The following is a 12,683-nucleotide window of genomic DNA, read 5'->3' on the forward strand; positions in this document are numbered from 1 at the left end:
ATATTTACGAGGGCCCTTGTATTGGTGAGGAAATTTCCTAGAAATTTCATGCGTTTTATAGTTTTATGTTCTATCCCTCACACCTTCTCTTTTTCTTGTACATATATATATATATATATTATATATACATAATAAATATACAATAAGAATTATTAAGACTCAGTTCTAAAACTTTTTTTATACAATGTAGATAACTAAGACTTGCATTTAGAATTTGTTGGTAGAACTTAGATAAACTCTTTCGGTTCAAATTTATGACTTTTCTCATTAAAAATAAATAAATAAATAAATAATAATATTTGAAAATCAAGACCAATAAATTGACTGCATATTTTGGTTGGTTGGGGAATAGATAGTCATTCCCCAAAACCAATTAATTAAAAAAGTGTTAAGTTTATGAAATGAAAAAAACAGTTTATTATGAAAGTTCGAAATTATATGTAAAAAATAAAAAAAAATAAAACAAAGTAAGTGCAAAAACTTTTTAAAATTTTTAAGATGGATTTAAGTTTTAAAAAATTGTTGTATTATACTCTCATATTCAATTAAATCCCTCACTTTTTATTGCATGAAAATTAATTTTTAAATTTTTATTTTAAATCAAATAAATAATTCAATTTCATAAAAATATAATAATCATTAAATCTAATGTCATTTTTTTATCTACACAGCATATGATCATGTAATAAAACTAAAAGGTCTAAAACTTAGATTCGCCAATTATGATCATTTATCGAAATCATAAAAAAAAAAATTGAATTCTTTTATTTTTTTTTTTCATTTTTCTCTTATTCGATTTTTTAAAGATTTGGTGAAAAATAAGTAAAATTTAGAAATACTATTTCAATTAAAAAAACAATCAAAAAATATTTTTATTTATAATTTTATTAATAAGTGATCAATAACTTCATTTGTCGCAAGATATGTCACAAATCACCTAATAAATCTATCTATTATTAAATATGTTAGTATGTTATGTCATAAATAATTTGAATGAAAATGACAATTGTCACTATAACTAGCAACAATTATATTTTCATTAATTGTAAAAGCTTGTCGGAAAAAAATCATTAAAATTAGTAAAAGGTTAAAGAGCGGTTATGTATAGTTGAAGATCCTGTTTAGGCATTAACCCCTTTTAGTATCCAATCTAAGGACTTTTCCTAGCAACGAAATCTAACAGTCCAAGAGAGGCCACGTAACCAAATCTTGGAACTCAAAAAATTAAAATTGAGAAACAGCCAACGCCTTCGTTTTATCCTTAACACAGAAAAATGGAAAGGCAAAGCTAAGACTCTCCTTCTCTCTCTCTCTCTCAAACATTCACCTATATCTTTGTGGATGGAGATGTCTTCCTTGGCCTCTGCTTTCACTTCTCCATCCTAAACTAGGAAACCCAAAACCCAGAATTCCAAAAATAAGAAAAATCCCATTTTAGTTAATAAAACAAAGAGAAAAAAACTAGAGGAAATAAATCGAACTTTTGAAGGAATTTACTATGTCTTTCTCTTTCGTTAATTCTATTTCATCTCCTCCTCAAACTAATTCCCTTTTTTGCTCTCCATTTTTCTCTCTTTACCACTTGCATTCTTCTTCTTTCTCTTCCCTATATCACCGCAAAGAAAGTTATGCGAATGGGAGGATTATGAGAGCTTCGAGGTTCTTGGGTGATGGGAAAGGTAATGAGAGCGTGAATTTTGGTTCAATGGGGAAAAAAAAAAGTGGGCTTTTTTGGGTTTCTTCTCGTTGTAGTTCTAGACGGAGTAGTAGCTGTAGTAGCAGCAAAGAAGAGGAATTTGAGAGTGAAGGAGAAGAGGAGGAGGAGGAGGATGAAGACGAAGAGAATGCTGGGTCTTTTTGTGTCTTGCCTGACAGATGGGATGTTCTTGGTCTTGGTCAAGCCATGGTAAAGTTTCTTCATTTTTTTCTTGCTTTTTTTTAGAAGGTTTTCTTATTTCTGTAAATGTTTATATTTAGTTCTTATAAGAAAATATAGGAAACAGACAAGAGACTTGGATGTTAAGGAAACAAGCCATTTAATTAGTATATTTTCTGTTCCCTTTCTTACAAAGGATAACGAAATTTTTTGACTTCTATAAATGTAGTTATTATATTTCAATTTCCCTTACATAAAATTTGGCATTGATAAAATTAAGCAAACAACTAAAATGTAGTATGTTTATCGAAATATTATTGTTCCATTTAAAAGTAAATTATGCATTTTGTCATTACAAAATTTAAATTTTAATTATTAAAAAATGTTATGCTTTTCTATTTAGAATTTAGATGCATATTCAACCTCTATTTTCAGAGCCAAAAAACACATAATAAAAGTGACAACCTAATAGAACCTAATTAAATGAGGTGCTTGACTATGTATTATTAATAAAAAGTTAGGATCAAATTGGAGTTTCCCCCCTATTTCTCTGGCCATTGAAAACATGTAGAAATTTTGCCTAGAGGTCATGAAGAATTGTTTGCCTTTCTACATTTTGTTTGTTAATTTGCTGTCTGTCAGTTTATTTTTAGTGGCTTGTGCTTTTGTTGCTTTATTTAAAAGTGAATTACAAGAAGTTGAGTTGTGAAATGAAATTCTTAAGGACAAAAACTGGTATGGAGAAAATCTGGGTGATGGTATAAGATTTCAATAGAACCACAATGGGGCTGGATTTTCAGAACTCAACTCTTTAGTAGGTCTGCTTCATTTATTTGTGAACTTTTAATTATTTAAATTCACTGCGAACACAGAGAATTGATTGCAAGACCAGTTACTTGTATTCTTAACACCTGTTGGTATTATCTCATTCTTTTTTGTTTACTCTAATTTTACTTTCTGTTTGGCAGCTTTTGATATAGTTTTGTTTGCATGTTTGTGTCGTGAAGATATATTTATTTATTTTACCGACTTCTGTACCTATAACTTTTAGGTAGACTTTTCTGGCATGGTTGATGATGAATTCTTGGAGAGATTGGAATTAGAGAAGGGTACCAGGAAGGTTGTGAATCATGAGGAGAGGGGTAGAGTTTTGCGGGCTATGGATGGTTGCAGCTATAAGGCAGCTGCTGGAGGATCTCTTTCCAACAGTCTGGTGGCTTTGGCAAGGCTTGGTAGTAAGCCCATTGGAGGCCCTGTGCTAAATGTAGCTATGGCAGGCAGCATAGGTAGTGATCCCTTGGGTGGCTTTTACAGGTTAGATTTTCTTTTGAGAATATTTTGTTCTTTTGCCTTTCTCAACTTGTTTAATTGTGTGAGCCTGTTGGTGAGAAATTTCTGGTTAGTGGAACTGTGGATGTTTAAGTTCTCCAAGGAAGAATTACATTTATTTTCGTTTTAGAATAAACATGTCGAATCTGATATGTCAAGCACAAACTTTATTGAATTGCTCACAGTACCTATTATATGCTCTTGCCATAACTTTTAGAAACCCCCCCCCCCCCCCCCCCCTTCTTCTGTCCTTTTTAATAAAAAAGAAAAGAATGGAAAGAAAGAAAGAAAAAAAAACTTGTATAAAACTTTCTTCTAAGTTATACTATTTAGTAATAATAATTGGTTCACTGCAGAAGATTTTTTCTTTTTTTTTGAAAGTCTTCACTGCAGAAGATGTCAGGAGGTGGTTGGTTGCTCTGATTTAATCTGGCCAGTAATGTCTGCCCTTTATGTTGTATGATTGTTTTAAAGATGATTAGGACATATTAAGTAGAAGTTAGGTGGGATGTTAAGTTTTTGCTGCTTCCTCTGTCATAAATCTACACTTTGCAGGACTTTGAAGTATGAGGATTGATAGAATTAGGAGGTGGCTGGTATTGTTGCAATGACCCACTTTCTTCCCTTCTGGATTTCAGATCCTTATCCAAGCAGATCACATTTTTGATTGTGACAAAACTTAAACGGATGTATTTTGTCAGTAGAGGGTTGAGAAGATGAAAAAGCTATATGTTCTAGGTACATGAATGTAGATACCATGCACTAGCATGGGATGCCAAATTTTGTCAGAATCTTGCAAGATTGGACTTGGTCTAGGTGGATGCACTTTTTAGGTATTCATTGCCTAGTGAAGCCTTTAGGAGCTCCATTAAGAAAAGATAATACAAAATTAAGTCTTATTATTTGTTTCTGCTAGCTGTTGAGAGTTGTTTTCTATGAGGTCTGCTCTCATGGGTGTGCACACTTTTCCATATATATCTGGACTGCTGCTGGGATTAAGCAATAATAAGTTGACATTTTTTCTGATGTTTGTGGGCTTCATTTTATTCCCTATTTCGTGTGCATTAAGTCATGCCAAGAACTATAATGGAGGTGTTGGCATGTGGAAAAGAACTGCAGGGAATGATTAATAGTCACATTGCTAGGAGAAATTTTTCTTCTGTGTATGTTGATGTTTGTTTAAGAAAAGAGTTGGTGGAGGTTTTAAAGTGATTGACCATCATGATAGCCATACTAAAGCTGAGATTTTAGGGATATTTACTTCTAGTGTTCAGTTTCTGTTGCATTTTATAATTCAGTGTTTTGGTTGAGTTTCTTGTAAGCTTAAAATTGGGGCTATAGTTTCTGTGTCCCTTTTCCTTGTCTTTATTTGTGTTGTATTTTTTGGGGGTGCTTCTCTTGTATAACTCCCATAAACTTCAGTGGTCCACCATTTTGATGCACTTTGATAAAAGAAAAACAGAAATATGTGGTTCCTAGGGGGCTTCGTTTTGTTGTGGTATCCAAACTTGATAGCTAAAGTCTGGTGTTATGATAATTTTTGCCACTGGAGCAATTAAATTGTTGTCTGATAATCTAATTTTTCTGATTCTAGTCTCACATATATTTGTGGAGGAACCTTTGGTAATTGAGACTTCCCTTGATAACCTTATATTTACTTCTTTTCTTGTACTAAACTCTACTATTCTTTTCCCCTTTTATCCATTGGAATTCCATCCCACAACCTTTTTCTTTTCCCTCCTTTCTCTTTTCTTGTCCAATATTTGTTGTTATGCCATGAATCTGTGCAAGTTTCTGGAGTCCTTTTCATCATAGTGGATGTAAATTGTGGTAATGATAGGGTTCAAAACTTTTGATTTGAGGTTTTTTACACTTCTACATATAGAAAGTGTAGTTTCCTCCCTTGCATCTTGTGGGTCCTCCCTCTACGTAGTTTTATCTGTTTTAAGGTTGATATAGGGATTGGAAGGAGGAGAAGAATAGCAATAATGTTAGAGATCTCCTTACTATCAGTATTACCAGGATGATAAAAATTTTGTTTCTCCTCGTTTTGTACATCATAGAAATTTGTTGTAAGCTTCTTCTAATATATAATAATCTAAGGCGTATGGTATTTGCACATATCTAAGATTACTCTTAAATTGTCATTATCGGCAATTACAATTTGGCTGTTTAACTCATTTAGATATTTGTCATTTGCAATGGTCTTGTTGATTAAAAATCCAATTTCTTGATGTATTTAGGGCAAAATTACATCGGGCAAATGTGAATTTTCTTTCTGAACCTATCAAGGATGGGACAACAGGAACAGTGATAGTTCTCACAACTCCAGATGCTCAGCGCACAATGCTTGCTTATCAGGTTAGACTTCTTTCACAAATAACTTATCACAGTCTTTGAAGGCTACATAAATTTTGAAGTTTATAGTCTCATTTCCTATTGGGATTCAATTGAGTTATGATTGATATAATGTAGTCACTGTTAAAGTTTCTGACTCACACACTTGAGCTTTGCAGCTTTCCTTTTTGGGCATTGGGTTGAATTCTTAGAGGGAAAATATATTAGTGTCATTTTATTTTCTGTATTGCAGATCCACACACATGCATAGTTACATAAGCATTGAGTATCAAATTGGAAAAGCAATCATTTTGTGAACTTTTCTCATCATTTGGGGTCTACATGCTTCTAGATGCTCCCCCCTTCATGTCTAATGTCAAAGAATACAGTGCTTCTTGTTCACAGATGCTTTTCATTCCACATACTGGTTGTCTGTGAGAGTAATTTTTTTTGTTGTATTTTACTGAATTATGTGGACGATGCCTCAAAAAATGGATCCAAGATCAACTCTTTGCTTCCCTATTGGATTACTGTAGTCTTATCATTTTTTGCTGTTGTTTTGCCATCATCTCTAGGACAACCCATGTGGGAATGACTAGTTTAGTCACTTTAAATCGTGCAATTTATGTACTGACCTTATCATGGTGTTGTGATGTGGAAGAGGGAGGGGAAAGAGATATATAACATAAATCAGAGGGAAAATCAGAAATAGGTTGAAACAATTAGGGAGAACCAGAGGAAATTGGGGGAGTAATGGAAGACTAGGGGGAGGAAGCCAGAGCGAATCAAGAGAGGGAAAAACCTCAAACTTAATAATTTTAAGTCTCAATAATCCATCAATCAAAACCCTCTTAAAACTGAAATAACATAGTTACTTATCTCTAAACCCTAAATCCTAATAGAAATGCAAAATGCCAAATACATCCCAAATGCCCTAGTCCTTAGAAAATAAGGAAAACAGCAATAAACATAAAAGTGCCTAAATAATTTGAAACTTCTATATCTATATAAAAATTTCAATGAAGCCCATAAAATATAATAAAATTATAATATAAAATTTTATGTTCGAGCAACTCCTTTTTATGCTGCAACACTTTGTCAACTGTATACCAAATTCTTTGCATCCCTTCTTGTGCAAAAGTTCTTTCAAAATGACATGCCACCAGAAACTCTCCAATGTCCTAATTTTCTTTAAGAGCATGTGTATGGTGTGGGAGGTGAATTGCATGCAGTCCTAATAACTTCTTTCTGTTATTTCAGGGTACATCATCAACTATTAATTATGATTCTTGCTTGGCTGGCGTAGTTTCTAAAACAAACATATTTGTTGTAGAGGGCTATTTATTTGAACTTCCTGATACAATCAAAACTATTTTAAAGGCATGTGAAGAAGCACGCCAGAGTGGTGCCCTGGTAGCAGTCACAGCATCAGATATCTCCTGCATTGAGAGACACTATGATGATTTCTGGTAAGTTTGTTGTCCATTTTAGTCAACCATATTAGAATTTGTTGGCTTTTTATTTTGTCTTCTAGAAGGTATTTATATGTTCTATAATAAAGAATAATGCAATTGGTCTTAATTGTAGATAGTTTGATTGAAGACAATTTGATAGTGGTGTAAGGATTTTGGAATTTATGTTTGATTTTCCTTTAAGAGAGAATAGAAATCTGCAGCTTCAAAAAAACTAGATTTACCTGAATGTTGAAATTAGGCACATGGTGATGAGCTTTCTAGGTTTTTGAAGGTTTTTATTTGGAAGCTAAACCCTTGTATCTACCCTCTGAGGTTGGAAAGTAGTGTACATGATCAAAATTTAGCTGTATAATTCAGGATGCTTAATATTTTTGGAACTTGTCTTTACTGGAAAAGATATCTGTCTGGATGAAAAAGTTCATTGTTGGTATCTTCATACATGAATATTCTATTATTCTTGAAAAAGTTGACAATCTGACCAAACTGATGGACCTGGCTTGAAGCTTAATGAGGAAGTTGAAATTTTCTTGAGAGGTCAGACGCCTATTTGCATTTGCATCCGTTGATAATAATCTTGGAATGTTGCAACTTCTGGAAAGTTTGAAAGCTGCTTGTTAGAGGAGAAACTTACTGATAAGTGTGGAAGTTGGCACTATTACAGGGTGATTAATAGAGTTTACTGTTTTAAAACAATTTGCAGCCGTGATTGATTCTATTATCATGATTTTACTTCTAAGCATCTCTATGAATTCTATTCTAAGGTGGCTCCCTATATCTGTTGTGGAATGCTTTCATAATAACCTTAAGCTCAGTACATGTCAACTTCCGTGTGATTTTGTTCCAATTAGTTCTCAAATATTATTTTTTTTGCCCTTGTTCAGGGAAATTGTTGGGAATTATGCGGATATTGTGTTTGCAAACAGTGATGAAGCAGGAGCTCTATGTCACTTTTCCTCAAAGGAAAGCCCTATTTCAGCAACAAGATATCTTAGCCACTTTGTTCCCCTAGTCTCAGTTACAGATGGACCTAGAGGATCTTATATAGGTGTGAAAGGAGAAGCTGTATATATTCCTCCTTCTCCATGTGTACCTGTGGACACATGTGGTGCTGGTGATGCATATGCATCTGGTATTTTGTATGGTATATTACGAGGTGTCTCAGATTTGAAAGGTATGGGTACATTAGCAGCTAGGATTGCAGCCACAGTTGTTGGGCAACTGGGGACCCGACTTAGGGTTCAAGATGCAGTTGATCTGTCAGAGTCATTTGCATTCAATCTGGCGAGTTCTACTGTACGGACAGATGTAGATTCAGATCATATTTCCAGCTTGTGACATGGTGCCTTGAGGCCCATGTTGGTTTCTCCATTCTTTTGGATCTCTTTGTTCATAGCTTGTAACCTTGTATATTATCCATCTAAACATTGGTTATACTGGCAACAGATTTGCCTTGTTATTGATTCAAACTCTATAGTCATTCCAATGTCATCCAGTATCAATGTTATAAAAATTAATTCTCATACCATCTTGCAGTGTTATCTATATTCATCAAGACAACAGATATTGTCGACAAGTAATTCTAGTTTTCAGGTCATGCAGTTTCTGGAAAAAAATTTTAGATTCGCCTCCTTCCCAAACGACTCCTCTAATTGAATGTTTGGATATGTGAATCTAACAGCAGGTTCTCCTGACCAGCAAGATTCCTATTGGAGATTAATTTTAGACACAACTAAGCCCCCAACATGTGGACTATGCCTTCCTTCTCAGAAACGCTGTGCAGAAACACACTTATTTGATTCAAGAGATTGCTAGTTGCTAGGTATGAGAAATGTAAAGATCACTCACCATGTCTATTCACTAGGTTACAATCATTTGACCATGATCATAACTCTAAATTTATCTGGCAAATTGCTGATGATGGGGGGATGAATAAGATTGCTGATGGAAATGATTTTCCATAGCTAATAGCTAGTTGTGTGTTGTGATATATAGATGATTGTGATGCAATGAATGAGATTCGGTGATTGAAAGTTCGAAACAAGTTCCATTCCTAGTAGATGGTTGTGACTTACGATGAGGCTAGTGAGATTGGTGCCCATCATTTTCTGCAAGATTTTTAGAATATGCTTGTACTTCTGTCCCACCTGCATCCCTCGACCATCTAATTTATTGAAGCTGCCAAATGTTTTGAGATTAATTAAAACTGGAAAATGAGTCCAGATCAAGGTTCACCCAATAACTTATAGCCCATATCATAAAGCAGCTGCTGCTGCCGCAAGATTTATGCAACTTTTGTTAAGCATTTTTACATCAATCTGCTTCTCAAAAACATTCAAAACATAAATTTCTTACCCAACAAATTCAACATAAAAATGATGAAATAACTGGAAAAACATGTTATATTCCAGCAGCCTTAGGTGAACAGAAAAGCCTGTGCTAGACTAAGGTGGGTAGTGGGTAGAGGCCTCCAAATGGTCCCAAAAGGATTTTAATCTGCTTCATTGTGAACACGACACATACAGCACTCATTTAAATTGTCCTGCCAAGTAATTCTTCGGCATTTATGGTAGCTGACCTCACAGCAGACAATTTTCCCGAGCCAATCTCCAACGCACTAACCCACTAATTCATTTTTCAGCCTGATTGGAGCAACCAAATTAGGAACATTTGAAATTTTAGTCAAAGTATCATATTTTTCTTATCTTCTAAGGAAAGGAGACAAACTTGGATTGGCACAATCGTGCTCAGCAATGAGAAAATCTATTTTATTGTATTATTTTTAGGACAAATATTCGACTAGACACATAATTAACCACTCTTAAAATGATAATAAATTATGTCTCATCAGATAATAAAAATCGGGTAAAATAACATTTGTTAGATAATTATGTTATGTCTTGAACACAATTGTTGACATTTTCCCAAAATTTTGGACCCCTTTTTTGTGCATATATGATTCTAAATTTGTTCTGGGTTCAATAGGACATCAAAAAAAGTTAATTAAGAGAGCCCCTCCTAGTCTAGTTTATGCCACTAAATGTGTACATGGGGATGGGGATGGGGAGTGACCAAGTCTAACCATAGAGTGATGAGAGGATTGACTTTGATCAGCCTTAACTAGGTTTAAACTTTTCAACTAACCCATCATCCAAAAAAAAAGAGTGGTTGAGGCCAAAAATTGACTTATTTTGGCAATATATGTACATGTGATTCTAGGACTTTGTTCTTCTAAAAATCAACAACCCTCTTCCTTTTTAGAGTTTTTCTTTCTTTTATCAATACCCCTCATTCATCATCCCATTGAAAATTAATTCCAAATATGATAATGAAGGAAACATGCCCAAATGTATTTTTCCAAACCTCTTAATGGTTGCTTATTACTTACTTTGCCTCTCCTTTTTATTTATTTATTTATTTGCAAATTATTTGTATTTTCTTTTTATTTTTTGTGTGCCTGTCGCTGTTGTATTTCCTTCTGTTGTTTGATGAGATTAGAAAGAAAGAACCCTAACCCTAAAGAAAAAACAAACAAAAGGCTAGTTTATGCTTTTGTCTTTTTTTCCATTTGTACTTTTTGCCTCCCCTTTATAAATTCTTGTACAACTCCTTCAAACTTAGAGCCACTAATAGAAAAATGAAACAAAAAATAATAAAAATGAAGAAGAAAAATATGTGGTCAGAAAATGATAACACTTTTTTCATAAAAAAAAAAAGAAAGGGAAAAAAACTAGAAAAGTCCACGTATTGAATGGTTGCCTTTGAATAACTCAGGCCACCCTTCTAGAGTCTAGTAGTAGGACATTATTGTGGTCAGACTGGTCTAAGGTTTTAAAAAGCTACTTTAAAGAAGTAAATGGTCCATGTCAGATCTACCTGAACTTATTTTTCTCATATTCAACACCACTTATTCTTCTTTTCCAACCCTTTTTTATAATATTATTGTTTAATTTTCAAGCTTATTTGTTGGAATTAAAGGGGAATCCATGACCAATCTCTTAAAATAAATGCAACCCTCTTCATACTTGTTCCTCCCGATATTCTAAGTGTTGAATTGAATGTTGTAACATATTAGTTTTCTAACTAAAAGATATCAATTTTAATTTAAATATTTAATATTGAAATTTCGAAAATGATAAGAGATTTATGGTATGAGAAGAAAATTTATCTCCCTTCATCATCGATGATTTAATATATATATTCGTGTTTACGTTTGATTCATGTCATGATTTTTATATGGCCAAGGGGATTATATGAAGCATGTTTTACATTTAATTTTAGCATTCATATATGCATGATCCTAACAATCATAAGGAAGATAATTATTTAACAAATTTTTTAGATTAATGAGTAAGTTAGATTCAGTAATCAGCAGAGGCGGAGGGGGGGGGGGGGGCGGGGCTAGTAGGGCCCCCCCAACAATTTTGCATTTTTTATAATTTTGTTTTATATTTTTGAAATCTTATAATTTTACCTTTACAAAACTTTTAAAGTTTTTTTAATATATTTTTATTTTTTTGAAATTTTATAATTTATCTTAATAATAATTTTTTATTTGATGAAATGTCCAGAATAATTATTTCAACAATTAACTTTTATAAAACTAAAATAAAAACTATTGTAATAAAATTATTCTCAAATCTCACTTCTCCACAACTTTACAACCATCATTTCTTATTTTCTTTTTTTTTACGAAATATTGTAGAAATAAAAAAATATATTTTTTATATTTTTTTACTTACCAGCATTCTTTGTGCAAAAAACCTTTAGTTAGTAGCTCAATTTTCATATCATAATACTCAATAAGTTTAGTTTATTTATTTATTTTATTTTTAATATTTTTAACTTTAAATTTTTTATTTAATCATTTTTATTTGTGATTTTGATTTAGAATTTACCATTTTAGTCAATTTTTTGTTGAAAGTAACAAAATAAGGATTTGATCAAGCACCTAAAGTTAGTTATTATTTATTTATTTATGGATTACTTAAGTGCTTTCCTACAAATTCTTTGTGTGTTTTTTTCTTGGATTCTTGTGAATAATTAAGTTTTTTATTTAAAATTGCTTCCTCATTGAATTGTTTATTGATAGTTTTAATATTTTTTAGGCGATTGCTTCTCATTTATATTTTTGTTATTATATTTGTTAATTTTTATTTATTGTTAAGTTTATTTAGAAATTAAAATTATTATCATTGTTAAATTATTTATGATTATGTTAGTTAATTCTTTTAAGTAAATTATCAAAAATGATTCTTTTGAATAATTTTTAAAATTGATTTATATAATTTTTATATGAATTTTTTCTATCTAAGTTGTTTTATATTTTTATTAAATATTAAACTTCTAATATGAACATTTTATAAACATTATCTTCAACCCTTCACCCCTTCAAACATGAAATTCTAATTCTATCACTAATAATCAATATTTATGAAATTAAGAAAATACGGGGAGGAGAGAGTGACAAGATTATATCCAAAGTCATAAGAGCTTAAAGTTGTGCTAATTAAATTTAATTAGTGTTAACATTATATGTTTGATGATAAAAAAAAGATCTTACGTCTTTTAAGAATTATCTGTGTGCGTGTGTACGCGGGAGAGAGCATTAAATCAGCTTCACTTCGAAACAAAAAATGCCCACAATTTTCCTCTTTGAACTTTATATA

The 12,683-nt window shown here is 32.2% G+C and overlaps 1 protein-coding gene across 1 annotated transcript; it reads left to right on the forward strand.

The window, feature by feature from the left end:
• Nucleotides 1–1,263: 1,263 nt before the first annotated feature.
• NARA5 (pfkB-like carbohydrate kinase family protein) lies at nt 1,264–8,542 on the forward strand. Its single transcript, XM_018122271.2, has 5 exons — nt 1,264–1,906; nt 2,928–3,190; nt 5,449–5,566; nt 6,803–7,011; nt 7,899–8,542. Exons 1-5 carry the CDS (start codon nt 1,499–1,501, stop codon nt 8,350–8,352), a joined length of 1,452 nt encoding a protein of 483 aa, XP_017977760.2. The 5' UTR covers nt 1,264–1,498; the 3' UTR covers nt 8,353–8,542.
• Nucleotides 8,543–12,683: the final 4,141 nt, after the last annotated feature.

This window comes from Theobroma cacao, chromosome 5 (genome assembly GCF_053813885.1).
Source record: "Theobroma cacao isolate CCN51 chromosome 5, ASM5381388v1, whole genome shotgun sequence".
Lineage (NCBI taxonomy): Eukaryota > Viridiplantae > Streptophyta > Magnoliopsida > Malvales > Malvaceae > Theobroma > Theobroma cacao.

Bases quoted from the DNA above. Each gene is read 5' to 3' on its own strand.
- NARA5 (XM_018122271.2), top strand. From the start codon at position 1,499: ATGTCTTTCTCTTTCGTTAATTCTATTTCATCTCCTCCTCAAACTAAT. The intron at 5,567-6,802 runs GTTAGACTTCTT...CTGTTATTTCAG, and splicing joins GCACAATGCTTGCTTATCAG to GGTACATCATCAACTATTAA. The intron at 7,012-7,898 runs GTAAGTTTGTTG...GCCCTTGTTCAG, and splicing joins AGACACTATGATGATTTCTG to GGAAATTGTTGGGAATTATG.